General features: G+C 39.5%; 1 protein-coding gene across 2 annotated transcripts in view; it reads left to right on the top strand.

The window, feature by feature from the left end:
• The window catches only part of ARMC1 (armadillo repeat containing 1), a 32796-nt gene extending 26756 nt beyond the window's left edge, over nucleotides 1-6040 (top strand). For both annotated transcript variants that reach the window (XM_083870057.1, XM_083870058.1), the window contains exons 5-7: nucleotides 2956-3072; nucleotides 3156-3230; nucleotides 3760-6040. In XM_083870057.1, coding sequence (XP_083726183.1) covers nucleotides 2956-3072; nucleotides 3156-3230; nucleotides 3760-3951 — 384 coding nt within the window. In that variant the 3' untranslated portion in view covers nucleotides 3952-6040. The remainder of the gene's footprint in view (nucleotides 1-2955; nucleotides 3073-3155; nucleotides 3231-3759) is intronic.
• The last annotated feature ends 21246 nt before the right edge of the window (nucleotides 6041-27286 follow it).

The raw sequence follows: 27286 nt of genomic DNA, 5'->3' as shown, positions 1-27286 counted from the left end.
TGCTGAGAGACTTCAGACACTAAGGGTTTTTTATTATTAGTCTTAATTTAGAAAGGGTGTATTTGCTTTGAACTGGTTGTGCTGCATCTTTTCATTGTCTGTGAGATCTTTCCTACTGTAGTGACCAGAATGGCATTTGAATTAATGAGGTCTCACTGAGTCTTTATGTAATGTCAGAATAACTTCTACAGATTTATCTCCCATACCCCTGTAGATAACACCCCAGGGCCATGTTTGCCTTTTTACGGCTGCCAAACAGCATGTAGGCTGTTTAAGCATGTTATCCACAAGTGCCCTCCGGACTCTGTATCTTTCAGTTTTGTACCCATTTTAAATGATCAAACCTGATCCTTTGCTTTGTTGCTTTACATTCTGCCAAGTAAGCATGTCCACGGGCCCAGTTTACCAACAGCATACCCACTGTTCTGTTTTCCTAAGACCATAGTTAATTCCTTTAGAAATAACATGCTGCTCTAGCTCACTTTATACAAATATTTTTTACAGTTTTGGCCTTCCAGCACTTGCTCTAACCAGAAAGGCAGTGCTTTGTCAACACCATTGGCTTTTCTACTCTGTGAAATTTTTTAAATTCAGTCCCATAGGGTTGTTGTTTTTAAGCTTGTAGTTGATTTGTTTGTTCACAGGTATCTCCAAGCAAGAAATTTCATCCACAACTACTTTGTGAGTTTAGATATTTTGCCTGTAGTCCAATTCTATCTTAAAAGCATGTCTTTGTTTTCTTCAACAAATGGAACATAGCAATATTTGTGGAGTTTTCTCTCTGCAATGCTGAAGTAAAGGTATTGTGAAAAAGCGTAGAGTATTTAGATATTCATCTCAGAGAGGAAAACCGCAGGTAGTTCATACCAGCATATTTTCTTAGCTTGTTGTTAAGGGAAAATCTGGCTGGGCAGAGGCTGAGATAGCTGGCATACATAGTTCTGTATTTCATCAGATCATTAAAGAAATGTTAAGAGGTGCTCACCAGAAGTGAAACATCCCCGTAATGCTGTTTTAAATGTTATGGTAAGTTGGGAATGGGAAGGTGATAAAGCTTGTGAGCAACAAAAAACATTTAGTTTCATTCAGTAGTTTATTCCTGACTTAAGTAGCAGAGAATATTAGGTTGCATTATGAGTTTGAAGAGGCATAATGAGTAAACACAGAGCTTTAGACATCGTGTTCTCAGTCCCTGACATTTGTAAATGGAAGCTGCTGTTAGGAATGCTTGCAAATCCTGCAAATGCTTGTGGATTTCAAAACTTCAAATAGTAGATATTGATCATTTTAGGAAGAGAGGGGAAAGGTCATTTGTTGTTTAATGTGGTGTCAGGTGTTTTAATTTAAGATCTAATAATCAAATTTGGTGATAAAGGTGAAAAACAAGGCAGTAACTCAGGAGTTTGTGGCATGTCCCTCAGTCAGTTTTCTAGTCTGTACATTTTAGTAGTAGTTTTGAGGGGCATGGTAATCAGGGTTTGGTGTGTAAGGAAATAACCTAAATTTGGCCTGTGTTTATGCTTCAGGAGTACCATGTTTAGTTGTGTATTGCTGGGGTTTGTGGCTACCTGCCAGTCAAATGTCATTTGCAAAGTGTATCTGTGCAGCAAAGCTTGTGGCTGCCAAGCTGCCAGCTTTTTAAGGAGTTTGTGTGAACCTTAATAAGTTTTGTCTTTTAAGAAATGATTCACCAGTTATCTGATTACTGAAAGCCTCATTTGGAATTAAACTGAAGTGCCTGTGATTTACCTGGGATCTTAAGAGTAAAAAGCTGAATTCTGTCACAGAATTGCTCCACACCTATGTATGAATTTATTTTTTTAGGCTAAGAAGCTATGAAAGTTACTTCTTGTGTTCAGAAGTAGGTTTCAACTTTCACTTGTGTAAGGCAGCCTATCATCTTTGCATCAAATATTTCCTTTGGATAGTAAAGGTAGCCTGTCTGACAATATTTTTTTTTTTTGAAAATGCAAAAATGTTAGCTATTTCAATACATAAACTTACACAAATTAATTCTTTCAGTGTATGTGATAAACTGCTGAAAAAACCACCCAAACTGCTTCAGTTTATTCTTATAGAGATTAAAAGAATTTAATTTGCTTGTTGTGCATACAGCGAATACTGACTAGTGATTATTTGGTAACTAATGCAAATATACTTTGAAATACCTAATTATTTTAAACCTTGCATGAAACAAAAAATTAAGTATATCATTATTTTAAACCTGTGTAAAGGCTGTTAGTTAATTTCCGATACAGTCCATCTTTTTTTATCTCCTTTGTGCCAGCAATCTCTTCAAGTAGACTTTAATTATTTTGGTGCAACCATCTTGTGCAAGTATTAGAAAGGGGAAAAAAATAGAACATTCTAAGGTAATGTAGCAGATGCAATAGTATGGGTCAATGTAATGTTACAGCACAGTAGGTGATGTCACTTGCTTTAACATAACACTCTGTGGGTTATCAACCAAATATTTTCCCTTTAAAATAAGAATTAAATGTATGCTGTGCCATGGTGTCTGTGAGCTGCCACAGATGAAGCAGCAGAAAGATACAACAGCTGCTTTGATGCATTCAGTCAGTATGGAGCCAAGGTGTCTGATAAATAGCAACTTAAACACTAACTGCTCATCAATGAGCACTTCAGTCAGTCAGAACTTAACCAGAGGGGACTGTTTAGCTGATCACACGGAGAAAAACATTCTTTGCTTTTCAGCACTTCTCTAATTATTTACAGTTGATTCCATCCTTCTTTGACTTCTAAAGTGTAAGCAAATTTTTCTTTTGTGGCAAGAGTCGAATATTTGTGCACTAAAATGTAAGTCTTAGTTTTTCTTTTACTCAACCACACTTTTGTAACCATGTGCTTTGAGACATACAGGGACACCTTAACAATTAATTGTGAGCATTTTCACATGGTATGTTTTTTAGTTGTGGGATTCTGTTTGTTTTTCAGTCTCGAAGGAATCTTTGTGAAGAAGCCTTGTTGAAAATTAAAGGTGTTATTAGTTTTACCTTTCAAATGGCTGTTCAAAGGTGCGTGGTCCGAATTCGCTCAGATTTAAAAGCAGAGGTAAGTGCTTTGTAACCCTCCAGACCCTCACATTCTTGCCTTCTGTTGCACTGAGCTCTTGCTTTTTTCCCCTGTATTTGTAGGCGCTGGCAACAGCAATAGCATCAACCAAAGTTATGAAGGCACAGCAAGTTGTGAAAAGTGAAAGTGGTGAGGAGGTAGGATCTGTATCTTTCTAAATACCAATTGTTACAGCTCAGCTGTATCTTAAATATCAGCACCTCTGTGCCCATAACATCTGATAGTAGGCAAAAGTTTTTAAGCTTGAGTGCTACACATCCAGTATAAGGGGAATCAAGGATATCCTATGTCAGGATATGAATCCATAAAACAGTTAAACAGAAATTAATGTTCAGAAGAAGGACAAAAGTACTGTAATTATCTCCATAATGATATGAAAAGGGTCACAATGAACGTGGTGGATTTTCTTGGTTGGAGTTGCTGATGTGCTTTTGTTTCACAGCTACTCTAAAATGTAGTCTTGCTCCTTTCTCTTCCCTATTAAGCCAAAGCTTTTCTTGTGTATCTCCTAAGCAAAGAAGGTTCCATTTATGTTCTTGCTCTATGGGGCAATGGGGGGAGTCCCACAATGCGCATGCCTGTCACCCTGAACATGTATATATTATAATTTGGGTTAATTCTTTTAAGTTACGTTTGACATAATTTTAATCTGTTGTGTTTTACCAGATGCTAGTTCCCTTCCAAGATACTCCAGTGGAAGTAGAGCAGAACACAGATCTACCCGAGTATTTGCCAGAGGACGAGAGCCCTACTAAGGAACAGGACAAGGCAGTGTCTCGTGTTGGGTCACACCCAGAAGGTGCAGCAAGCTGGCTCAGCACAGCAGCAAACTTTCTATCGAGATCTTTCTACTGGTGACTTGTATTTGGTGTTGAAAGACTGTGTGAATGAACCAACAAGGGGGCCAGTTTTCCATTGGTGTGGTGAACTGCCAAGTGCAATTTGCAATAAATCATCACGGAAATTTTAGATTAAGCAAATGTATGCTGCATTTTACATTTTATTGGACGTTTAGCCTGATAGGACAGGGCTCAAAGGACAGAGGCCTCCAATCAAATTGTTCTTCATTAGTTTTTCATGTAGGTTTTATTGCTTCACTTTTTAAAAATGGGTCCACTGTTGTATACCAAATGTTAATGCTATACCTATAGAGCTTTAAGTTAAGTTTGACTTCACATGAAACACATGGTAGAGAGAATCCATTCAACTCGTCTCAGGGCCTCTGTGAAAGAAAATTCTTAATAGCTCCAGTTGTACATTGAATGAAATGCCCTTTTCATTTGTACATCCCTCTGGACTAACATTGTTTTGTTCAATTTTCTAGATTTTGACTCCAGAGAGAAATACAGTCTGCCTCTTTTTTTTTTGCCTTTGTTTTTGCCAGCCGTGTTCACAGCATGAGCACGAGGATCCCCTTTTGCTGTTAAACTAGAATCACTACAGACTTGAAATGTGTAACCCTTTTATATATATTGATTTTTTTTCCCAGCCTGCCCTGAACCATTGGAGTGCTTAAGATAAGAAAAAAGGGACTGAAAAAACACAAATATGTATACATACATTGTACAGTAAATAAACTAGAACATATTTGTAATGATGGGTGTGACTGACTGATATAAATATATATATACATATATATAACTAATAAATACCACTGACTGCTGTTTAGGCTAACTGGGAAGACTAGCAGAAAAAGCTGTGGTCTAATGTAGTGATGACCCATTGCAGCTCTGCCTGCAGAGAATAGAGGAATGTAGACTATGTTTGATTAAGAAATGGTGTTTACTGTTAGGAAATATTTAATGGTAACTAAAACTTTAAACTTGAACTATAAAGCAGGACAGAATGCCTCTTTTGCCACAGTGCCACGCTCGTAAATTTTGACTCTTTATTTTGTTTGTTTTCCCTTAACAATCCCAATATGCAATTACTGTTTCCTCCTAATGTCTTTCATGAGACTCCCGTGAAAATACATCAGCTTGGCTTAAAAACAGATGCAAACAATTGGCTTTGCCCTGTAACTTACAGACAGTATAAGTTTAAAGATGTCTTAGTAATTCCTGTGATCAGAAGTGATAATAAAAGCAAAACTTCTGTAGGTAGAGAATAACATATATCTGAGCTGTTAGTAAACACTGTGCGTGAGAGGATTCAATACACAGTGCTTGAAAGCTGCAGTGCCCCTGCTTTGTTGCACCAGAGAAATACAGCTGAGAACTTTGGAACATGTTATAAACATCATTATACAGTGCTTTTTTGTGGTAACGTATTCACTATAATATGAATCATATTTACCACTTGGAGACTCAGAAAAGGAATTTTATGCATCAAAGCTATTCTCCTGTGCTTATGCACAAGGAATAAATAAAAAAAACCCCACAGGCTGTCATAGTGCTATAGAAATGCTGAGGATATGATAATGTAAAATAATAATAATAATAATGCAGGTCAGAGTTCACCCACCTGGGTTAAATGTCATTCTAAGGAAAAAAAAAATACAACACAATCTTGTTGGCAGACTAGATGTCTCATGTTTTTTAATATATTTAGTTTATTTTTGATTCAGGTTTACACGCACAGATTGAAAATACAGGCTTTTCAGGGCATGTATTGCTTTAAATATGTAATGCTATTCATATTGCTGTCTAGAATGTTACAGTACCAAATGTGTTTGAAAAGTCCTCTGTTCTATAGCCATGAATGCAGAGTTTTGTTTTTCTGCATTAACATCTGTTTGCATTTGCATTACTGCACATCTATTTACTAAAAGACTACACCCTTTGGATATTAATGGTTCAATACCAGTAGGTATTACAGTTCGTTTGTGCATTCGGTCTGTAGGTGTGCTTTTATGACAGTATTGCAGCTCTTGTAGAACAGTTTAAAGCATCTGTAAAAGTTTTTGAAATACATTGTAAAATAATAAAGGATAATATAACTAAAGAAAGCGTGACTGGTGCCTTTTTATGTGTCTAAAGAAAATCTGGTGCCTTCTTAAATGTTCTGGCATTCTTTTAAGCTACTTGTGGTTTTAGAAGTATATTCATCTTTAACTTGGCAGAGAGGAATGCAGATGTCCAGTCACAGTGAGTCCTTTGCTGTATGTCACAGCAGGGCTTTTGTATATGTGTAGAACATGCTTACATTTCAAACAAAGTTTTTTATAAAAAGTAGGTAAGCAGGTGATTCTTGAGGCTATTATCTCAAATTCATTCTTAGGGTTTTTTTTTTTTTTGATATTAGCCTTTTCTTTAATAACTGATGCTATGTAGGTCATATTTCATTAGGGAAATTAAGAAAAATCAACACTTCTGGAGAAATTTCTTTGATAAAACTGTGGGGGCAAGTCACAGCAACAGCACAGACTCATTAATTTTATGCTTGTACTTTTTCAGAGGTGACATGAAGAATAAGAAAACCCTTTTGCTCTGACCTAAGGATATGATTAAAAAAAAGTTACTGCAAAATTAGAGGCTTCTAAAAAGAAGCTGAACTGGGAGACATGGCACTGGCATTGTTTTGCAGTGTTGCAAAGTACTCAGTTGCCAAGGAAGTCGCTGCTTAGATCATGGTGCAAGCTTCTGAATTGTCCTAGGGTTATCACTGTGTATAGCATAATGGAATAATCACTACTATGTTTCCTCATAAGAAGAGTAAATGCTGATGGGATAGGTAGAGGCAAAACTGAGGCTCATAGCTGTGCCTCTGTGAGCAGCTGTCAAAGCACTGTAAGCATTCTGTAGTACAGTGAAATGCATTATACTCTGGCTTTCCCACTCCAAATCACCTATGGCTTATTCTGTACAAAAATAGCTGATGTGGCTGAGTTTTGCCACAGGCCGTGTAAGCTGGTGAGGGGGGTAATGTGGGGCTAATTTGGAAGAAAACACTGACTACCTAGGCAGATGCAAACTGGCAGGTGTGAAGTACTCCTGTAACTGCCTGCAATGTAAAATAAAATGTGGGTGCGCCTTTTTTGCCTCTGACAACGTTTGAGCTGTCAACTAGCAGAGTTTTAAAAAAACCTAATAAAAATTAGCAGCACCACTCCTTCCCATATTCCTCTGGCAGAAGGCTGGATCACATAGTCTTTCCTGTTTCTTTGTCTGTACCTAATTATTCCGAGTTCCTAAAATGTTAACAACCCCTGTCTGTTAAAATTAAGGGTTGAAAACAGATAAGAGATGAGAATAACGTCTCAAACCATCTCTGATGCTGATTGTAATTCTTCAGGAAAAGTTGAAAGCACATGATTTGGCAAAAGGGAGTGAGTGGAGGGAGTCACTGGAGACTTGTTCAGTGAGGTACAGCATCTAATTAGCCCCAGGGGTAACTGCCTGTTGAGATTCCTGCTCTAAAGCTTAGTATAAAGGTATTAGAAAAAGAAATTGTCCTATTTGTAGTTTACAGAGGGCAGGCAATAGTCTTTGTTTAGTCTGCATTACAGGTTTTGAATAGGGTTAAAAAAAGCTGATGTAAATTTGCAATACTTTGCACATATATAGATAACACATGGAGAGCAAGGTAAGATGTCACATGTGCCACATCAGAATTACATTCTTTTAAAGTTTCTTCAAGTTACTGTTCATTTATGTGCACGTTGCACTATGCAAGTGACTGCAAGAGTTAGAGCTTCCTCTGTGGAATAAATTAAGATCCCTTAAAGCAGTTAAATTCTCAAGATACAAACACATCTCAGAGGAGATGCACACTGTTAACAGATTTTTTGTGCCAGTTGTCATGGTAGAAGTTGTTTATTATGTTAGGATCTGAAGGCTGCTATCTGGATCGAGTTCCCAGCAGCCCTCTCTCTTCATGGCTACCAAGATATAGAACTTGGTAGCTAAATAATTTCTGTAGTATTTAAGACTTGCACAGTGGCTGCAGTTCAGGATGATCAGCCAGTGCTGCTTGTGCTGCTGTGACTGTTGTTTCTAAGGAGCTGAATAAAATCACAAGCGAAACCAAACTTATGTCAAAGGCACTTTTGTGCCAGCAGTGCATGGCAATATGTCTGACTGGCATAACAAAGGTCTTCTAAGTATCAGTTACAGAAATCTGAATGCCACAAACCCTCCATATGACAGGAGTGGTTCATTTCCTATCAGAGCACCGAGTTAAGCTGAGGGTACTGTTTGAGGTAATACTTTGCTGTTTTAAACCTCTTCTCTTTGAAGTCCTTCAGGGTCATGGCATGCTAACCCACCGGTGCAGGGAATTGCTGTGTCAGCTTTTTTGTTAACTGCCCCTCTGGATGTTTGCTGGTGAAAAGGAAGGGTGAGATCCCTCGTGAGCCCATGGTGAGCTAGCAGGGAGCAGCTGGCGCACTGTTCACACCTAAGATCCCACAGACATGTGAACATACGTATCGCAAGGTCTTTAAAAAAGGTTTTTTCTACTGGCATGATTTTACAGACTGCACAACAGAATCTGTTTACCCAAATTGTTCAGGAATCCTGGGGAATGCAAAATTTTGTGAGCTGTCTCTGATTCTTAGTCCATGCTTCACTTTATAAATAAACTGAAACACCTTCCATTTTAAGAGGGACCTTTGCACTATCAACTTCTTTGGGCTGGAGTAGGAGAGTCAAACCTTCTTTAAAAGGTTCCAAACTTTCCTTATTGAGTTATACATACATTTGCTGCACCAAGATGTTGAAAGGCATGGTGAAAAGCCAATTTTTTATCTCAAGATAGTGATTAGTTGAAGTTCTCGGTAGCAAAGAACTTTTGGTAACAAATACCCATTTGAATTAAAAAAAAAAAATTAAAAAAAAAAAAAAAAAAAAAAAAAGAAGAAAAAAATCAGCTATCTTGCATATGGTGTATTTCAAAAGCTTTGCACAACATGATCTATTTCAGCAGTCCTGCCTGCATAAAGTGCCCAAGGCATCTGCTGCTTTCACCGGAGTTAAACACCACCCTGACTGTGGCATTTGTGCTCTTTCCAGCAATTAATGTTATTAGTGGGTTTAAATCTTTAAAATTTCTCTAAGGAGAAATTTTCTCTAAGTCTTCTTTCTAGTCTACCCATATACACAGTATTATATATTTTATATAAATGTGTTTCTTTTTACTTACTTGTCAAGAGCATGTTTTGGTTAAACTCCCTTCCTGCCCCTGCATGTAGCACAGGTGCAAAGTGATAGCACACCTAAGTGTCCCTTTTGTGGTGTGACCTTCTGGCCACGCTTCCTTTACTGGGCAGGTATCCATGATGTATTGTTTGGTATTTAATTTTAAAGGGTAGGTAGATGATCCAGCACAGTCCTGGTTTTGGGAAGACTGGGAGGGAGTGGAAGGAAGCTTGAAGGCAATTGACAGGCAAAGAAACTTTTCATCTGCAAAAGGCTACTCCTCCTGGCCAGAGGAACAGCACTAATATAGCTTTACAGAGACTGTCTAAAAGCAAGGATTTAATTTGCATTACTGCGAGATTAACTTTTTTTTCTGAACGAAAACTTAAACTGCCATAATGGATTTTTGATTGTAAATCCCTGTATTATTCATATGGAAGTCCCAAATTCAATATTGACAATGCCATTCAGGTTCATAATCTCGGTATAAAACTAGAAGCTTATACATTGTCCTTGGGTTTCATGGCTTTACCTCCTTTGCTACAACAAATATGTGCTGTAATGTTTTAGCAAATAACCATTATTGTTTATACACTGTAATTCAGTGGGATGTAGTATATGGCGTATTTTAAGGAGTCTATTTCTTTGCATATAAAATACCTGTAAAGCTTACTGAAGGTGAAGAGTGGCTACTACTTAGCTCTCAATTGTTGGCTACATTACTGAAACAATGAAGATATATCACCCCCTATAATAGGGAAATAGCAGCCATTTAACATAGGCAAGCATTAACTCTGTCATTTAGGCTCCTGAAGCAATCTTATTGTTATAGTCAATGTAGCTGCTTTTGTTTCTCCATATGTGTAGATGTTCTGGTGTATAAAATGCATTGCTGTTTGTAACAGTAAATTACACCTGCTCGAAGGATACTCCTGCTGTTTAATTGAAGTTATATCCAAACCTTTCAGCAGGCTAAGCAAATGTAAAATAAATGACTGGGTTTTGAAACCTTTTTCACTGTTATAGCTTCCACAATGAAAATTCTCTGCCAGTGTGCAAAATTTTGTTCTAAGAAAAAAAAAAGTAAATGGATTTTTTGTATATAAACCTTCACTGTGAAAACAGCTTCTTGAAACATAATTTCACAGTGATTATTATCAAATCGGTGTCTGTTATCCTCTTCAAAGCTAGGAACGTATAAAAGAAAGCTGGCAATGGCTAGTTCTTCACCTGAGATGTCTCACAAGTCGTGCCCTCTCTAATGTTTGTAGTTCATATATGTGTGACTGGCTAAAGAAGTTAAGAATGTCATATTGTGCTGTTGTCCTTTTTCTTCAGCCTTCCACACACACCACCCCCAGTATAACAAACCTGATGCAGGTAAACTAAATAGTTGCAATTCAATGAATAAAGGGTCTATGATTTTGAAATTTTGATTATGAAATTATGAAAAGGAAACGGTAGTTATTATGGTAAAGCACCAAAAATAGCTTTAGAAATTTAAAAAATTGTAATGTGTCTAAATTTTTTAAAAAATGCTGTTTTGAGGCACTGTTCATAATATACATAGGGAAGCATGATGCAGACCTGTCTGTAGAATGGATGGATATCTGGTTAACTACCATGAGAGCTACACCTGACTATTATTTGTGAAGACCTTGAATGTTTAAGAGTTTCCTGCATAATTTAAATTAACTGAGTAGGAAGAAGAGAAGGAAAAAAACTAATGCCACAAAATGAAGTGAAAGCTTGAATGTAGCCCAGCCCTTCCCGGTCCATTTCTGTCCCTCCTCCCAACACCACTAGACTGCAGTGGGGTCTGTAAACAGAGATGTGGGGAGGAACAGACCCTTTGCTCATGTGAGACTGGCACTAAGTAGAAGTTGTCATTCCCATTAGCTCTGAGGTACTTCAATCTACCAGTAGTTATAGCTCATAAAGACCTAAATTCTGAAAATGAGCTTTTTGACCAGCCAAAACATTAGCCCTCTAGGACCAGTGTTTCTTATGCAAGGACAATGTCATGCTATTTTGGCTAAACAACAGTACAGTTATCTGTGTGTCTGGCTTGTTGGACAGGCAGCCACCATCAGGGAAGAGAGAAAGGGTGGTCTTTAAATAAATTTTCCTTTTGGAGAGATGTAAGGAGGCTTAAGTTTAGCTTTCATCTATGTGCTGTGTGCCTGCCTCTAAAGAGATGTGTACTTAAATGCCATTCATTCCTTCAGGATAGGAACACCCAAACCCAAAATGCCTCACTGAATTCTGAACCCTGAGCCAGCTCTCAGCTGCTGGGTGATGGGTTTAGGATCATCTAAATGGATGACAGGAGGTACCCAGCAAACTTCCAATATCTGGTCCCAGTGACTACAGCCCATCTCGAGTACCCACCTACTCCTAGACTGAAATGGCAGCTGGCATCAGCTACTCAACCAATCCAATTTACTTTCAATCACACCATTACTACAACCTCCCTCCTCCATCTGTGTAAACATATGTCTTTGTTAAACACCACCATTTGTACAGGATAAAAATTGTCAATGCTGACAAAAATGCCCCCACATAATGCTGTTGTGATTGCAATGTTGTCCTTAAGCTGATTTTAAAGAAGTCTGTGAGCTGATCAACATCTTCCACTGCTATTAGTGGGAAACTTTCTTTGATAGGAATAAATAATGTAAAAATGTTTTTATTTCCTCCATGGGAGATGTGAACTCACTTTCCTAAGACAAAAATATTATAAGCCACTTATTAATTATCAGTAGCAGCTTGAAGTGCCACAGTAACACCCCAAAGCAATGGCTGTTCCATTAATAGTTTATTCTAATAATAGTGTCTTGGCAGGAACATGTTTCCTTCATACTTTTCTGAGGATGGCCCTTAAATCTGGCAGGCAAAAGTTACAAATCTGAAGAAAGTTACTGGTGATTGATTACTCCTTGCACCAGCTTTTAAGAAATGACCAGTACTGGCTTCCATAAAGGAGCTTTTCCTTTTTTCTATAGCAGAGTGCAGTACTACTAGGACTGTCCTACAAGTTTTTATTTAACTGAATTCCAGCATAACCAAGGGCCTTGACTCTCTAAACCCAAGAATTATGAAATAGTATCAAGTGGATGAGGGTATCTGTTTACACAAAGAAAGTTGGTGTTTGAGACATCAAAAGGCAAAGCTAAGAACCAAATTTGTCCCCTGCCGAGGGGAGAGCTGTTCAACAAACTGGACACTCACCAAAACTCTGCAATGCTTTTTGCTGGGCCATCTTGCAAAATACTGGCTTGATCAGCCTGAAACAGTGACATTGGTTTGGGTTCTGTGACCTGAGCTTCTTGGCTCTTCAGGACCTTAACTCCAGACACTTAAAATTAATAATTTCCTTCACAGAAAAAATTACATCCAAGGATGTTGGGAGTTCCAGTCTTGGTGCAGCATCTATCAGCACAGAGTGTGAGATTCTTAAGCAAGTTGTTTTTGGTTTTTTTTTTTTTTTTTTTTTTTTTTTTTTTTTTTTTTTTTTGTACAAACCCGCTTCTTTTAGTGCACACTTTGTTCCTTGTTTTAGTTCTTGTTACAATACTCTTGTTGTGATCATCATTGTAGTCTTTCGTCCATTCAGTCCTTATAACACTAAACATGGAAATGTAGTTCCCACAAGAAACTGGACTTAAATTCCCTGAGGATTCAAACCCAATAATATTGTTTCTTGCTTGTTTTATCCTGCTGTTTGAGTATGCTAGAGTGCAGTTCCATGCTTTGTTCCCATCATTTCTGCAGCTGTGAGGATTAGAGATGCTTGTTTTTTAATGAAAATTGAGACTTTGTAGAATTGCTTTCCTAACAAATTAGAGCTTTGCATCAGAAAAACAAAATAAACCAAAAAGTTGAAAGAGTTTTCCACCCTCCTTCTTTGCTAATTCCTCACTGGCCTCGGTTTCATTCTGCTGTTTCATGCAACCTATTCCTGTTTCCCTGGCTTGGTGGTTTTGAAGCATTCAGAGTCTTCTGGATTGTTTATGTTTTGCTTTGTTTTCTTTTGCCTGCTTTGCTTGCCATAACTCTGCATCTCACTTTTCAACCAGGCAAAGCAGAATAACGGGGCAGAGAGTTTCTGCTCTGTTGGGATTTGGTAAAGTGAAGTATTTGAATCAAATTGGAGAGACTTGACTGAGCAGCACAGGGCCAAGATATGAGGGGGCTGTCAGTAAATCTCACCCCACACATATTATGAAATCACAGACATTTTCTCTGGGATGTGAAGATTATGAAGAAAAGCTGTATCACCTCCCCTCCTGGATGATTCTTGTATAAATGAACATGTAGGATATCAGGAAACTCCTTTTTGTCTGTTTGAAAGTATTGATCTCTCCTCCTGCCAGGGGTCTGGGTGGCTGCTTGTGCAACCCACTAGTGCAGGCAGGAGGGACTCCTGGACTTCTGGATAATACTACCACCAGTTCAGGTATTCTTGGTAGTTGGTGGTCTGGCCTTATTTCCCAAGCTGCTACTTAGTGATTGAAGACTGGGTAAATGTTATGAAAGTTCTAAAGAGGCACTTTTAAAAGAGCACTTCTGATATAAAGGGAAAACTCTCCCCACCTCCTCCTCTTCCAGCCTCTGGACCTGTAGCACTGTCTTGGCTGATGCTCCATCTCCATCTCATTGATCACACTAAACCTCTTGCATGAAAGGGCAATGGGAAGGAGGGACTGACTGACTCCTCACATAAACAGATGCTTGCAGCAACACCTGAAATTAACTGAGCCTTTAGAGTCCTAAAGTCCTAAAAGGACTGCATGGCCACACTGGTCTTCTGCTGCACGGGGAGAAACTTTAGGAAGAAACTCCACTTGTATTGAGTCCCAGGTGTTTGCACATCTTTCAGCTGCTGCTGCCTGTGCCCATTCCCATTACTCGTGGAGCCATGTCAAACACCAGAATTGTATCGTGGGCCTCAGCAGGGCTGAGGGCTGTTCCCCTTGGCTGGCAGTTGGTACTGCCAACTCTGAAAAGATGTTCTGTCATCTTTTCAGAGTTGGCAGAGACCACTTCTGCACATTAAGCAAGATGGAAAGCTAGTAAGTCACAGAACCACAGGTTGGAATAGACTGAGATCATTGAGTCCAACCTGTGACCAAACACCACCTTGTCAACTACATCATGGCAAAGTGCCATAAGCAACCTTTCCTTAAACACCTCCATGGATGGTGACTGCACCACCTCCCTGGGCAGCCCATTCTTTCTTCTACAATTTCTTCCTAATGTCTAACCAGAAGCTTCCCTAGTGCAGCTTTAGCCTGAGCTCTGGTGCTCTCTACCCACCTTCGAGAAGAGATTGAAATCCCTCTGTGTTGGGAAAGAAGGGACAGGAAGGATTTATGAATATGACTGCATAGTAAGAAATACTGTAGATGTAAAACCTGAGTGAAATAGGAATGAAAGCCAGTTTCAAGATGTGTGCATGGCAGGCAGGAAGACAATGATTAGCTGAAGACAGGAAAACAAGAGACAAGAATGTTGCCTTTCCACCTTGGCAAAGACATCCGGGAATAAGTGCATAAGAAAGAAGTCTATAGAGTTTAGAATATAAAATGACATGGTAATGTAGTAGTTCTTATAGGCTGCATGCAAAGTTTGTAGGTTTTGTATCTCACGCCTGTTGGTCACTGTAAATTAGAATATTCAACACAAAAAGAGATATAATGCATTGTAACAAGGTGATCGCTCTTTTCTCCTCTCTTCTCCACTCTTCTCTGCTCTTCTCTCTTCTCCTCTCTTGTCCTGGCTCTCCTACCTTTTGCCCTTACCTCTCTCCTCTGGCCCTCTCACCCTTCTTCCCTTACCTCTTTTGGCCCATCTCCTCTCCTCTCTCTCACCTCCCTTGCTCCTGTTTTCTCCCCACGTTTTTCCCCTGCTCCTGCCCCATTTTTACCCCATAGCTCTCTTCTATCTCTCTCTCTCCCCATTCTCTCTTTAGGGCTTTGCTCCAGCCCAGGCTGGTGGCTGAAGGCAGAGCCCGCTTTACCCACGACCCTTGTAATATTAAAGCCAATAATAAAGAACATCTCAGCTCTGCAGAGTTCCTTGTCCCTGCCATCCACGGAAAAAATTGCTACACCCCGGGCTACAACTTTCTTTCAGGGACTTGCAGAAAGCAACAAGATCACCCTTGAGCATCCTTTTTTCCAGGCTGAATACTCCCAGCTTTCTCAGCCCCTCCTCACTGGGCTTGTGCTCCAGGCGGTGCAGCATCTCTGTTCCTGTTCCCTGGACCCGCAGGGCACCTGTTGTTGTGGGTGCGCGGCGGGGCGGCAGCACTAGATGGCAGCATGGACGTGCCGATGGCCGGGAGGCGGCGGGGAACGGGAACGGGGAATGACACAGGGAGGGAGCGAGAGAGGGAACGAGACAGGGAGCGAGAGAGCGGGCGGCCCCCGGGGGATGCTGGCACCGCACCCCCTGCCCCTTCCTGGCTGGGGTGAGAGGATGTACATGTCTTCCCGTCTTTTGACTCATTTGGAATTGTTTGCTTGTTTGTTTGTTCCTTTTAAATGCATTCTTTCACTTTTCTGCCCAACTTTGTGTGGATTTAATAGATGGAGCATTACACTTTCTTTGTTCTCATATGGATCTCATGCTTACATTTGTTCAACTTTTTTTTTTTTTTTTTTTTTTTTTTTTTTTTTTTTTTTTAACTCCTGGAAGTCAGTTTTGTATGGGGATTCACGAGAGTAAGACAGACTTAATTAGCACATCTAGTCTGGTGACTAGGATGCCCTGGAAAGAACAAACAGAACTCTGAGCTCATGAGAAGATAGGATTAGAAACCTGCTTAAGAGAAGAAGATTCAATCAACCCCCTACATGGATATGTTGAAAAATGTATGAGTTGTTTGTATGATCTTTTAACCTAATTGTTGTAGTAGAAATTATTAACCTTACTGAAATGGTATATAAGTTCTTGGAAAACCTGAGTAAAATTGGATTCTGATCATGGTCAGTCTCCCCATCTCTCCTTCAATCGCCGATAAGTTTTGTCTCTAAATAAAGACTGCTGTTTATTTTTTTACCATTAATTTATTCATAACTGCATATAAAGCGCTACAGACGATCTTAATGACCCATGAAATGGAATGGATAGTGGGTTTTACATGTCTGTGTGTAAATATTTGCTGATTTATGCTCTGTGTGCCACCTGCTTGAGTGACAGAAGTCCTGAGCTGATCTACCTGACAGCAGTGCAAGCACAGGATAACTTAATCCTAGTTTTATCCCCAGTATAACACAGATCAGAATTCAGCACAGCTTCTTTGCAAATAAATGCCCCCTTCTAGGTCACGCTTTGGTTCCAGAGCAAGGGGTGTTCCTTTTGGTTCAGCCTCCAGACCCATGTTTCAGCCAGGCCCCAGGTGCTGCCAAGGAGTTTGTAGGTTTGTAGGGTAGGTTTGCATGAACACTCACAGGGGCTGGTGGCTGGCTCAGACCTGCCCAGAACAGAGCTAAGGCTGCTCTAACAGGTTTTCACTCCATGTTGTCACTTCTGGGTGACTTTGAAATGTAGGAATGTGAGCAGTGCCTCTTTTCTTCGTCTATTCTGGTGTTTCTCACACTGATACATGCTGGAAGAATGTCCATCTAAATGAGGAATTAGTGAGAAGTACAAAAAAGTGTTTCCTGGAAGTGGCTAAAGTTTTGTCTGGGTGTGTTTATTTTTCTTTTGGACTGTGTTATGCCTCATTCAGCACTGGGAGCAGGGGTGGCAGCCTGGCCCCTCCCTTCCTAGAGAGAGCTGATTCCCCTGCAAGGATGGTGCCTCCTGGCTGCTGTGGCTGTGGGGTTGGTCCATGGGTGTGTGGAAGGTTGGGTGAAGCAAGGGAGAGGTCCTCACCCTTTAGCTATGCTGACACACGTAAAGTTAGGCCCAGGTTAATGCAGCCAAAATTTGAGCTTCAAGTTTCTTCTTTAGAAAGTGATGCCCTTCTACTCTGTCTGGCTTAGCTTCTAAAAAATAGAGAAATTAACAGTGAAATTAGAGGAAACTAGTGCCTCTGTTGTGGAGACAGACAATCAATACAGAAAGGGTACAAAACACATTTTAATTTAGAACCTAGAATATCTTTTTCACAATGTCCTGTATGCACTTTATTCCAAAGGACAGAAAGCAGAGACAAGTAGGCCCTATTTAAAATGTATCATTGGAAGATCAGTTGACTTGGTGGGTATAGATACATGTATGTGTAGGGGAGAAAAATGTTGTGTGTATTCATTCAAAAGGCTCTTCTTGTTACCTGAATGTTTCTGAATAGACAACAGTCTGTTTATAGACTTCTTCCTGCCACCCACAGTGCATATTCATTAACATAATCTATAGTATATATAAGTAAAATTTCATAAAATTGCTGCAGGTCTAAAGGCTACGGTATTCTAGCAGTGTGGAATACACAGGATACACAATCATGGCTATTTCCCTCATGGGACCTTTTCAACAGAAATCAACTTGGTCTGTGGCCACACCTGATGATCAAGACATTTCAGGAATAGCTTTGTGCTGTGGTCCTGTCTGATCTTGTGTCAGGCTCTGGCTGTAAGTGCAGCTGAAGTTGTTGGTGTAAAGTCTACTGATATTTGTGCCACAATTAAATTCCCTTCTCACATCTCTAGGATACTTCCTTGAAAAGATTCTGACATATTAGTAGAATGGACTGCTTAACACTAGAAGTCCCATCAGTGAAATAAAAAATAGGGATTTAATAATGTCATTTAAAAGTGGATGATGATACCAGTATTCCATAGAGAGAGAAGCAATAAATGAAAGTTGTGGGTGTTACTGACTATGCTACCAAATATTTTCATACCAATTAAAATGTAGTGCCACTAGAGATGTTTTCTTCATAATATGAGACAGAAGTACAAATACTGACTCAGAAAATGACAGTGGGGAAATGAGCTTGTGCCACAACAGATGTATAACAGGAGAGAGGCACGTATAGCAGAGTGATTCAGAAAAAAAAAAAAAGATACAGGATTGCTTGTTATGGAAATGACAGAATTTGTGGTTTCTGTTGTGGGGACAGAAAAGAGAACTTCTCCTGACAGTCAGAAATGAGAATTCACTCTAGGCCTTTAGAAATGTTCCAAATGGCAAGGCCTCGTGGCAAGCCTAGATGGTTGTGATCCTGTGACTAAGGCTGAGTGCAAAACTTGAGGGCTTTTTATCTTTTCAAAGTAAATCAAACACAGTTGTTATATGAAAACCTCCCAATTTACTATAGGGTATTTTGTCCAAAATGAGGTTTGCAGTTTGAAGCTCAAGACTTGGAAAATCTCCTGTGATTTTTGTTCATACAGTATGGACATAATCAAAAGGAAATTTGGGAGGTCTGAATTCCATTAGGCTTCAATTGGACATGTTTCCAAGGTGCACTCATAGAGGAAAAAATATGTTCATGTCAGCCTCTGTGTTGTCCTCTTCACAGCGTACATTCAACAGTTCAGTGCACAAAGACTATTAGTTCTTTGTTTTTGCCTCTTGCTGTCTTACTAGTAAGATGAAGAAGCAACAGTGGGAACTGGAAACAGGAACAAGCTATTGAAGAGAGGCATTTTGTGAATCCAGAAGCAAAATGAGCATCCTTTCATTAATATTTTAGCAAAACTGGATTTTTTTCCCCAGTTAAAATAATGCTATAAAATATCATAGATCCAACATCTGCTGGATCTTCATTAGTTTAATTGTTTCAGTTAGATTTCATAGAGCTTTAGTGGCAACACTTAAAACTGAAGTACAGAGGGTGCTTTTTCTACAAATACCTTTGTGCAATGGAAACTTGTGCCAATTTCCTGATGGTCTTTGTGGTGCTACTATAGGATTAACTCTTGTTGCTTCTTCTGTCTCCAGGTAGAAAAGTTCTTCATTGTGGACAGTAATTTTTGGCTGGTAATCCCAGGGCTGTGTACCCGGTTGTACCTGTGTGATTTAGGAAAGTCATCCAATGTTTCACCCTTTAGCTCTAAGCTGGGCAAATGAAGGCATCAGGTTTCCCCCCCGGGTGGTTAATGACAGTGTTCCAGACTGGATGTATCTGCAGAGGGAGTTGGATGCTCTGTGCCATCTCGGCTGAGGTACACACACCAAACAGGGACTCACCAGTTGGAGGGCAAAGCCCCTTTGCAGCAGTGATCCCATTAACACCACACATACCAAAATGAACACATGTACAGCTATGCAGAACCTGTGTCAACTCCTCAGACTTGTGCCTGAGGATTTATTAGAGGCTAATCTGCATCTATTTTTTTGTTTCTTCCTCAAATCCCTGCTAATTGGATCAGACCAGTCTTAATCTTCTTCTTTACAATTGACCCTTGAGATGATTAGACACACTAGCTACTTCTAGAGACAAATCTTTTTAAGGGACTGCAACACTAGCAACCTCTATAGAAAATATCCCTCCCTTATTATCCTAAATGGCTGTTTAGTGTCTAACAGGGACAAGCGAATTATGATCTTGACACTGAGGAACATGAAATCCATTGGTGTGACTGTGTACCATTTGTGTTGTGAGCAGAGGAAAAGGAGAATGATCACACAGTTCTTTCAGTCTCTCCCTCCTTTTTTATCACTCATGTCTTCCTTGCACCAGAAGTTCCAGAAATAGTGTTTTTCAGGTATTCTTGTGAGTTAAAGTAAAACAGATGGGCTGAGATCTGGAGATCCAGACCCAATCAAGGTGTCATGAGAAGTCAGGGTGAAAGGGAGAGGAATACTTACCACTGGTTGCTGAAGGAGGTAAAGTCAGTGGATCAAGATACCTCAAACAGTGTAAAAGATAACAGGATGATGTGAAGTATCTGTCAAATCCCAGCATTACGAAGTTAAGGAATGCTTGGTTAACTTAATGTACAGTCAGCTGCAACTTGGAGAAAGGGAGAGTCATTAGTTGCTGTCAATTCTCTCTAGACATGCTTAATTTCACTATCAGGATCAACTATTTTGTCACAGTTTCCTCTTACTTAGAGCCTGTGAGGTTCAAGGGTGCTACTTATGGAGTATCAAAGTAAATACTCGGAAAAGAACAAACATTGCCAAAAATAGGGACAGGAAGTTCAGCCCTATGGAGCTGTGCACTAGTGGTATACAAAGAAATGTCAGAAAAGACAAAAGGTGGTGCTTTAATGCATTTCTGTTCAGTGCACCACAATCCGACTGCATATCTGCAACCATTAAAATATTCAAACACCTTAAAATAACATGGAATCAGAAGAAACTTAAAGTGACCTATGCACCTGGGAGACGAAGGGATGCCTGAAATGGAGGATGGGATATTAACATACAATTTCTGCTCCTTTTGCTAACTTTGTGCCTGGATGAAAGAGATTCTCAGAATACTGGAGTCTCATTAACTGCTTGCTGATAAGCTGTCTGACTGCTTGCTTCTTATTCGGCTGGGAGACAATTCGTTTCCCACTGCTTGGCTTGAAATGCTGAACAGTTGAGCTTATTAATTTTTATCAATATACCACCAGTGGCCTGAAGACCCTTTCACTCAATACCTTCTCTTTTTAGAGTCCTGACAAATGCTGCTGCTTTGGCTTGCACAGCCATACATCACAGGGTCAGAGGTCTTGGGCTCACATAGGGGTAGGATTTTAATAAACATGGAAAGCCACGCTAGGCTGTCAGCAGGTGGTGTGCCAGCGTGGAGTTGAGTAAGGCATAACACAAGTGAAACCCTTTAGGTTTAGGCTCTTCATTACCCTTTGCAAAAGCAGAAATAGAACCAATATCTTGGTTGACAAGCTAGACCATGGAAAGAAGTTGTATGCACATGCACGTGTGGCTCCTAATGTAGTAATCCAGACCTGATCTGCACAGTAAAGGCTTTCATGCAGCACAAACAGATCTCATAGCTGTGCCTCTAATAGGTAGAGTGTTGGACCACTTGGTTGAAGAGTCCTGTGTATGTGTCATAATCACATAAGTTAAATTCAGCTAGCTGCTTGTAGAGCTGTCAGCCTGAATGCTCTTGAAATTAAGCTTTCACAGTTTGCCATCTGGGTCCTGTATGAAGGCAAAAATGTTTCCCATCTCTAGTACCACGCATTAAGAGACAAAAATTGAAGTTTTCTATACACCTGCCAAGCCCACATCTTGGTACCAATTATGGTTGAGAGTTTTCTTGGAAAAACATCCATATTACAAAAATGAATCTTTTTGATAGTGTACTGGATACATTTAGTTTAGAAGTTTATATTATGCATGACTGGAATTGCACACTTGCCTTCATAACCGTAGTCAAATCTTGATCTCTTTACTCAGTCCTCATTCAGGCAAGAATCCCATTCACCTAAGTGGTCTGAAGTGGCTGGTAACTGTCCTACTCAGCCCTGGTGAGGCACATCTGGAGTGCTGTGCCCAGTTCTGGGCTCCTCAGTACAAGAGAAACATGGAAATTCTGGAGCAGGTCCTACAAAAATGGGCTACAAAGATGATCAAAGGTCTGGAGCATCTCTCTTATGAGGAAAAGCTGAAGAGGCTGGGCCTGTTCAGCCTTGGGAGAAAGAGACAACAGAAAGAGGTCCTCATCAGTGTGTACAGCTGTCTGAATGGGGAATGTCAGGAGGATCTGGGATCTTGGTGGTGCCAAGCAATAGGACGAGATGCAATGGGCAGAAATGGATGCACAGAAAATTCCACTGGAATATTGGGAATCTCTTTACCATGTGGGTGACTGTGCACTGGAACAGATTGCCTAGAAATTTGTGGAGTTTCCCTCGCTGCAGATATTTAAGGGCCATCTGGATACAATCCTGTGTCATGTGCTTTGGGATGACCCTGTTTGAGCAGAGAGGTTGGACCAGATGATCCACTGTGGTCTCTTCTGACCCACAGAATATGACCCATTCTGTGGTTTATGACTCAGTATTTAACCCTCCAATCATTAGGATATGTTTGTTGATGAGATTTAATTCAGGATGGCTTGGCCTATAGTGGTGATTTTAAATGACCTTAAGAATAATGTAAGGTAACTTTTATGAGTTTTTGAGAGCAATGTTTTGCGTCTGGCAAAATAATAGCATTTTTAAAGACATGAGATGATTGGCAAGTGTTTTGTTCAAATTGTAACTGTTCTTCTGTATAAGTCTCCATTTGCATCTACAGGTGAACTAATGAAGAGTCCTGTGTTTGTTTTGATTGTGTCACAAACTGTAACTTCTTGAGATTGCAGGGAGATAAGGTCTCTTCACAACCCTAAGGTGAAGAGGCAGGAGGTGGCTGCAATGGAGTATGGCATAGCACCATGCAACTTGTTGGTAACTGTGTGCCTAGATGAATGAAATTCTCAGAATATTAGTGTGTCATTAACACAACAACAAAAGGTATATAGGAGGATGAATATAGTCACTGGAGAGAATTGGATTAATACATTTCCATTCCTAAGTTATAAACATAGATTTAGCTTTGAAGGGTGAGGTGAAGTGTGTGTCTGCTTCACTCCAAGCTATCCTAGTCCCTCCTTGCAGATCTTGCAAGCTGAAAGTCCTTTAGCTTTGGTATAAATAGATGGGAACCAGATAAATGAATGGATGGTAAAAGACATACTGATTTCCTGATTTTGGTTGTCTTATGGCTGTGATGTTAATGTACAAGTTACTTTTCTGCGTGCCAGTACACAGCACTGATACTTCTCTCTTTCTCTAACAGTGGTGCCACATCCTCTGCGTGACATCAGGGCCCTTCTAAAGGCTCATCTTCCTCTGTTTCAAGCATGTAAAGATACTTGCTGGGGTGTTGCGCAGTTTATGATTGTGTATTGAAGATATTTTGATAATTCTGCAAGGAACCTCTCATTTTTAATTAGTGAGTTTGTTTGTTTTGTTATAGGGTTTTTTGTTTGTTTATTTTTTAATTAAAGCTCGATATCATATACCTGAACCATAGCCCTAATAAAATAAATGGTAATATCAGCAACTGTAGTTTCATGAGAAGAGCTACAGCTCTAGAGGTCTCTAATACATCAGTGATGGTTCTTACAGTGATGGTTCTATATTTGTATTTGCAGGAGATGCATGAGTATTTAGTTGCACATTTGTGTCTTTGCTGGTTACAGTATATTAATAAGCACTTGTCTGTTTATTAACAGAATCCTGTTTTAAATCTAAAAGGGAAAAAAAAGCAACCAAGGCTTATTGGCTTAAACTTTCCGGGCTTAGCAGCAAACAAACATATAATCAGAAAAAAGGAATCAGCTTGTGAATGAATCCTTAATTTAAAAATAAGGCAACATCATTGCATAATTATATTTTTAATTATTTGACTAATTATTGACTAATTGACTATAATATATGAAGGCAGTGCTAACAAATCATGGCTTTGGGAAATGTTTACTTTCAGGATCAGTATAACATGTATTTGCACAAACAGTAATGCCAAACTGAAACATCTAGATGTGGTTGGTAAAAATAGGAAGTACATCTCAGTTGGTTTCTTTAATTTTTTATTCTGCAGCACATTCTTAAAATCAAAGCATGGAGACTGGGAAAAATCAAATAGTTTTGATTTTTCAAATGAGTATATATTTTTTCAGAAATTATTAAGGTATTTTTTTCCACACCCATTTCAGTATTTTTTCTAGAATCCTTTGTGTAGATGATATAAAACACTGTGGCACTATTCTCCACCTCTTTTCTCTAGTGGAATATTTCACTGGGGTTATTATCACAACTATTTTGCTACGTTCAATGAAATTAACATTGATTCCATTTGTTGAATTCATATGGCGACTGCAACTGCACTCTGCCTTATTACCAAATGAGTACAGTTTGCCCTTCAATAATTCTCTAAACTCTCAAATGTCTGGGAAATAATATGCTGGAGTGTTACCCAACTGTGACTGAAGCACCATTTGTACGAAGTGTGACAGTGCACGAATGATATTCCACAATAAAAGTTCAAATGACATAAATCTTCCACAGAGGATCATTGACTGGGAAGATGCTTCAAATACGAAATAAAGATGCTGTGGCTCCACTTCACATTATTTCTGAGCAGTTTCTCTGTATCTGTCCTTTGCAAACATGCTCATCAATTATTCTGTTATATACCTAAACATAACCAATGAGAAATTTAAAAAATGTAATAAATTATATAATTTCTGCAACTGCATTAAAGAAAAATTTACATTTGCATGTAGAGAAATCCTCTTGGCAGTGGTATCATTAAGAATGTAGGGGTGGTGTAATCCACCCAATTTCAGTGCTTGAGGATGATGTGTATAACTAATTTTGTGGTTTGGTTTCCTTCTGCCATTTTGTATTACAGTCATTCCTCAGCTGAAAAAGACACAGGCTCTGACCACTGTTGTTTTCTCACTTTGTAAGATCCCAGTACAGGAAAGAGAAAGCAGTGCTATCTAAATTTTACATGGACATTTAAGTCGTATGAGCCTTGGAAATGGGAGAAATATCCTTTGAGGGATTGTGAAATTTGCTGGTAGGAACATAGGACTGGGAGTTTGCTTATTCCACTTTCAACCACTTCTATTTCATTTATTTGATTTTTGTCCTTTGGCTGTGTTCTCTCATGTTTTACTTCCCTCCCTGGGGAACTGGAGGTAAGAAGAGAATTGCCCCTGGCGTCATGCAAGTAATTGAGAATCAGTTACTCGATATCTGCATAATTTTGTATCAAAATTTCCTGAAAACTGTCTTTCAGTGTTCAATCTTGACTTGAAGATCTGAATTAGTGGGGAAAATTTAGACCAATGAGGCTGTGATCCTGCAGCATAGATATCAACCCACTTTTTCCTTCCCCGATTTCCATAATTTGTTTAGCTACTCATCATTGAGCATTCTATACTCCTTTGAAGCCAGGACCCCATCTAAACTCATCAGCATCTTCAGAAGCCAGAATTCACCTTTTGTGGCTGTGATTTTGCTGGAAACAGGGAGAATAAATCCAGGTCCTGGCAAGAGCACATGCTGTTTGTGTCCAGCAGTCCCTTGCTCAGTTTGCTCAGGGCCCAAACAGGGAAACAGCCCCTAGGGACAGTGGAATCCCATCCTCATCTAGGACTGAAAATTGATTTACTTTTTCATTTATCAGCAAGGAAATTGCTTTTTTTTGGGCTGTGATGAACCAACCTTCTGACATCATGTCATAGATTAATTGCAAAGGACCAGAAGGGGCTGCTATGACCACCTAATCTGCCTTCTTGCATAATGTAGACCTTTGGACTTTCACTAAATAACTCACACCTGAAGGCCAGTGTATCCGCAAGGAAAACAGCTAGTCATGATTTTATTGCCAAAGCCCACTGCTGCTCTTAGCACATTTTCCAATTAAGCTGTAAACTATTTTGTGGTATTTTCCATGTGCGATGTGTTATTCTATTAATTAATTAATTTTTTTTTTTTTTTTTTTTTTATGAAGAGCTAATGAAGTAACTTCCTCTATGCCTCTATGCCATTCGTGAGGAGGAGAGTCTCTCAACATTGTCTGTTTCCTGCTCGGGGAGGCTTGGTATTTTTCTTTTGAATTGTTGAGGGCCATTGAGTGACAGCAACCATGAATCAGACCTTTTTCACTTCTTCTGGATGGTGCAGGCTGGTTCCCTGTCTGATCTCTGGTGCTATAAGTCCTGCACAGAAGTGTACAAAACAAGTGTAGGGAACAAAAATGACACAGTTTTAAGGAAGGGAACATCCTCTCCTAGTGTGTAACCTGCACAGCCAGATACTCTCAGGAAAATGGGATTTTGATGGGGTTGAAGCCCTCAGTCTGAAGTAGAGTTCAGATTTCAAGTCCCTTCTTCCTGGGTTTGGGGATCTGCCACTATGTTGTTGTGCAAAGGCAGGAAATCCCGGTGGCTGCTCAATCCATCAGAAGAATGCCTGAACTCCTGACTCCTCTCTCAGCAGGCAGTGGTGTCAACCTGCACCAAGCTCCTCCAAGCAGGCCTGCTAGGAATCAGTGTTTCCTACCAGGTGGAGGTAGGAAATTCCATGTTTGAGAAACCTAAAGAACCAAGAGGAGAAAAAAGGCATTTGATGGCCTGACTCAGATTCCTCACAGACCAGTTGAGGAGCCTTTGTTTCCAGGTCATCAGGCTGGGACAAGACATTTGATTTTCAGGTGTTTCAACCCTCAGTATTAAGTGCCTGGAGTAGGTTGTCAGAGGATAGTCAATGTCTTCATGGACTTCAGTAATAGCTGTGAGATGCAGGACAGCTCTGGAGGCCAGATGAAGGAAATCAGAGCAAAAACACAAGCAAGAGGATGTAAGAGTAACGGCCAGATCTGCCTGTGCATTTGCTCTTCATGCAGCTGAGTCTCTGCCCCTGTTAGGGCTTCTGCTTACCTAGGAGCCCCAGGCTGTGGTGGTGCATCTTCTGTTTATTTATTAGTAAGGACCATCTCTGCCCACACTCTATAGTCAGCTGTATTTGCTGCAACAAAGATTAATAAGCTACCGGGTGATGAGTAAATATTTAACAACATTTTTCTTTGCTTTGCTTTACATGTAAAATAAATATATTTGCAGAATATTCATTTTCCTTAGGTCTGGCAGCTTCCTAGAGTCTTTCACTTTTGACTTTCAGCAGATATGTTCATATGCTGTATCTAAAAGGATGGTGATGCAATCTTTATGTTTTGCACATAGCAAACATTATGTTTCATCCTCCTTTGAGAAAATTCCTTTCTGAGGTTTAAACTAAATGTGTCTCATCTTCATATTCAGTATGGCTCCACTTATGCTGCATCTTCCAAATTATGCTAACCCTTGTGTGCCTTTTTTAGTAGGATTTTTCAAGGATTTTTCAAGTTCCATTTTGTTCATAGAAAAATTTATTAATGAAACAAAAGGCATTCCTTTTAGGGATTGGAATATTGCTTATTTTAACTTTATCCTTATGTTTTAGTTTACTGCTGAATTCTTTGTTCTCTAGGTTCTTCCTCTGTACCTGACTATTTTCATCAAACAAACTATTTTGAATGTGGCTTGAAAAAGACCTTGTAAGAGAGATTTGTTTCAACTATTGAGGAAATTATCACCCAGGATTGTATTTGATCTTGCCACTGCTAACTAGACTTTAACCTTCAGCTGTTATATTTGCTGCATT

The sequence above is a fragment of the Zosterops lateralis genome (assembly GCF_965231275.1).
Source record: "Zosterops lateralis genome assembly, chromosome: 1".
NCBI classification, from domain to species: domain Eukaryota; kingdom Metazoa; phylum Chordata; class Aves; order Passeriformes; family Zosteropidae; genus Zosterops; species Zosterops lateralis.
The sequence above is the reverse complement of the archived record's forward strand: the minus strand, read 5'-3'. Positions and strand labels throughout refer to the sequence as shown.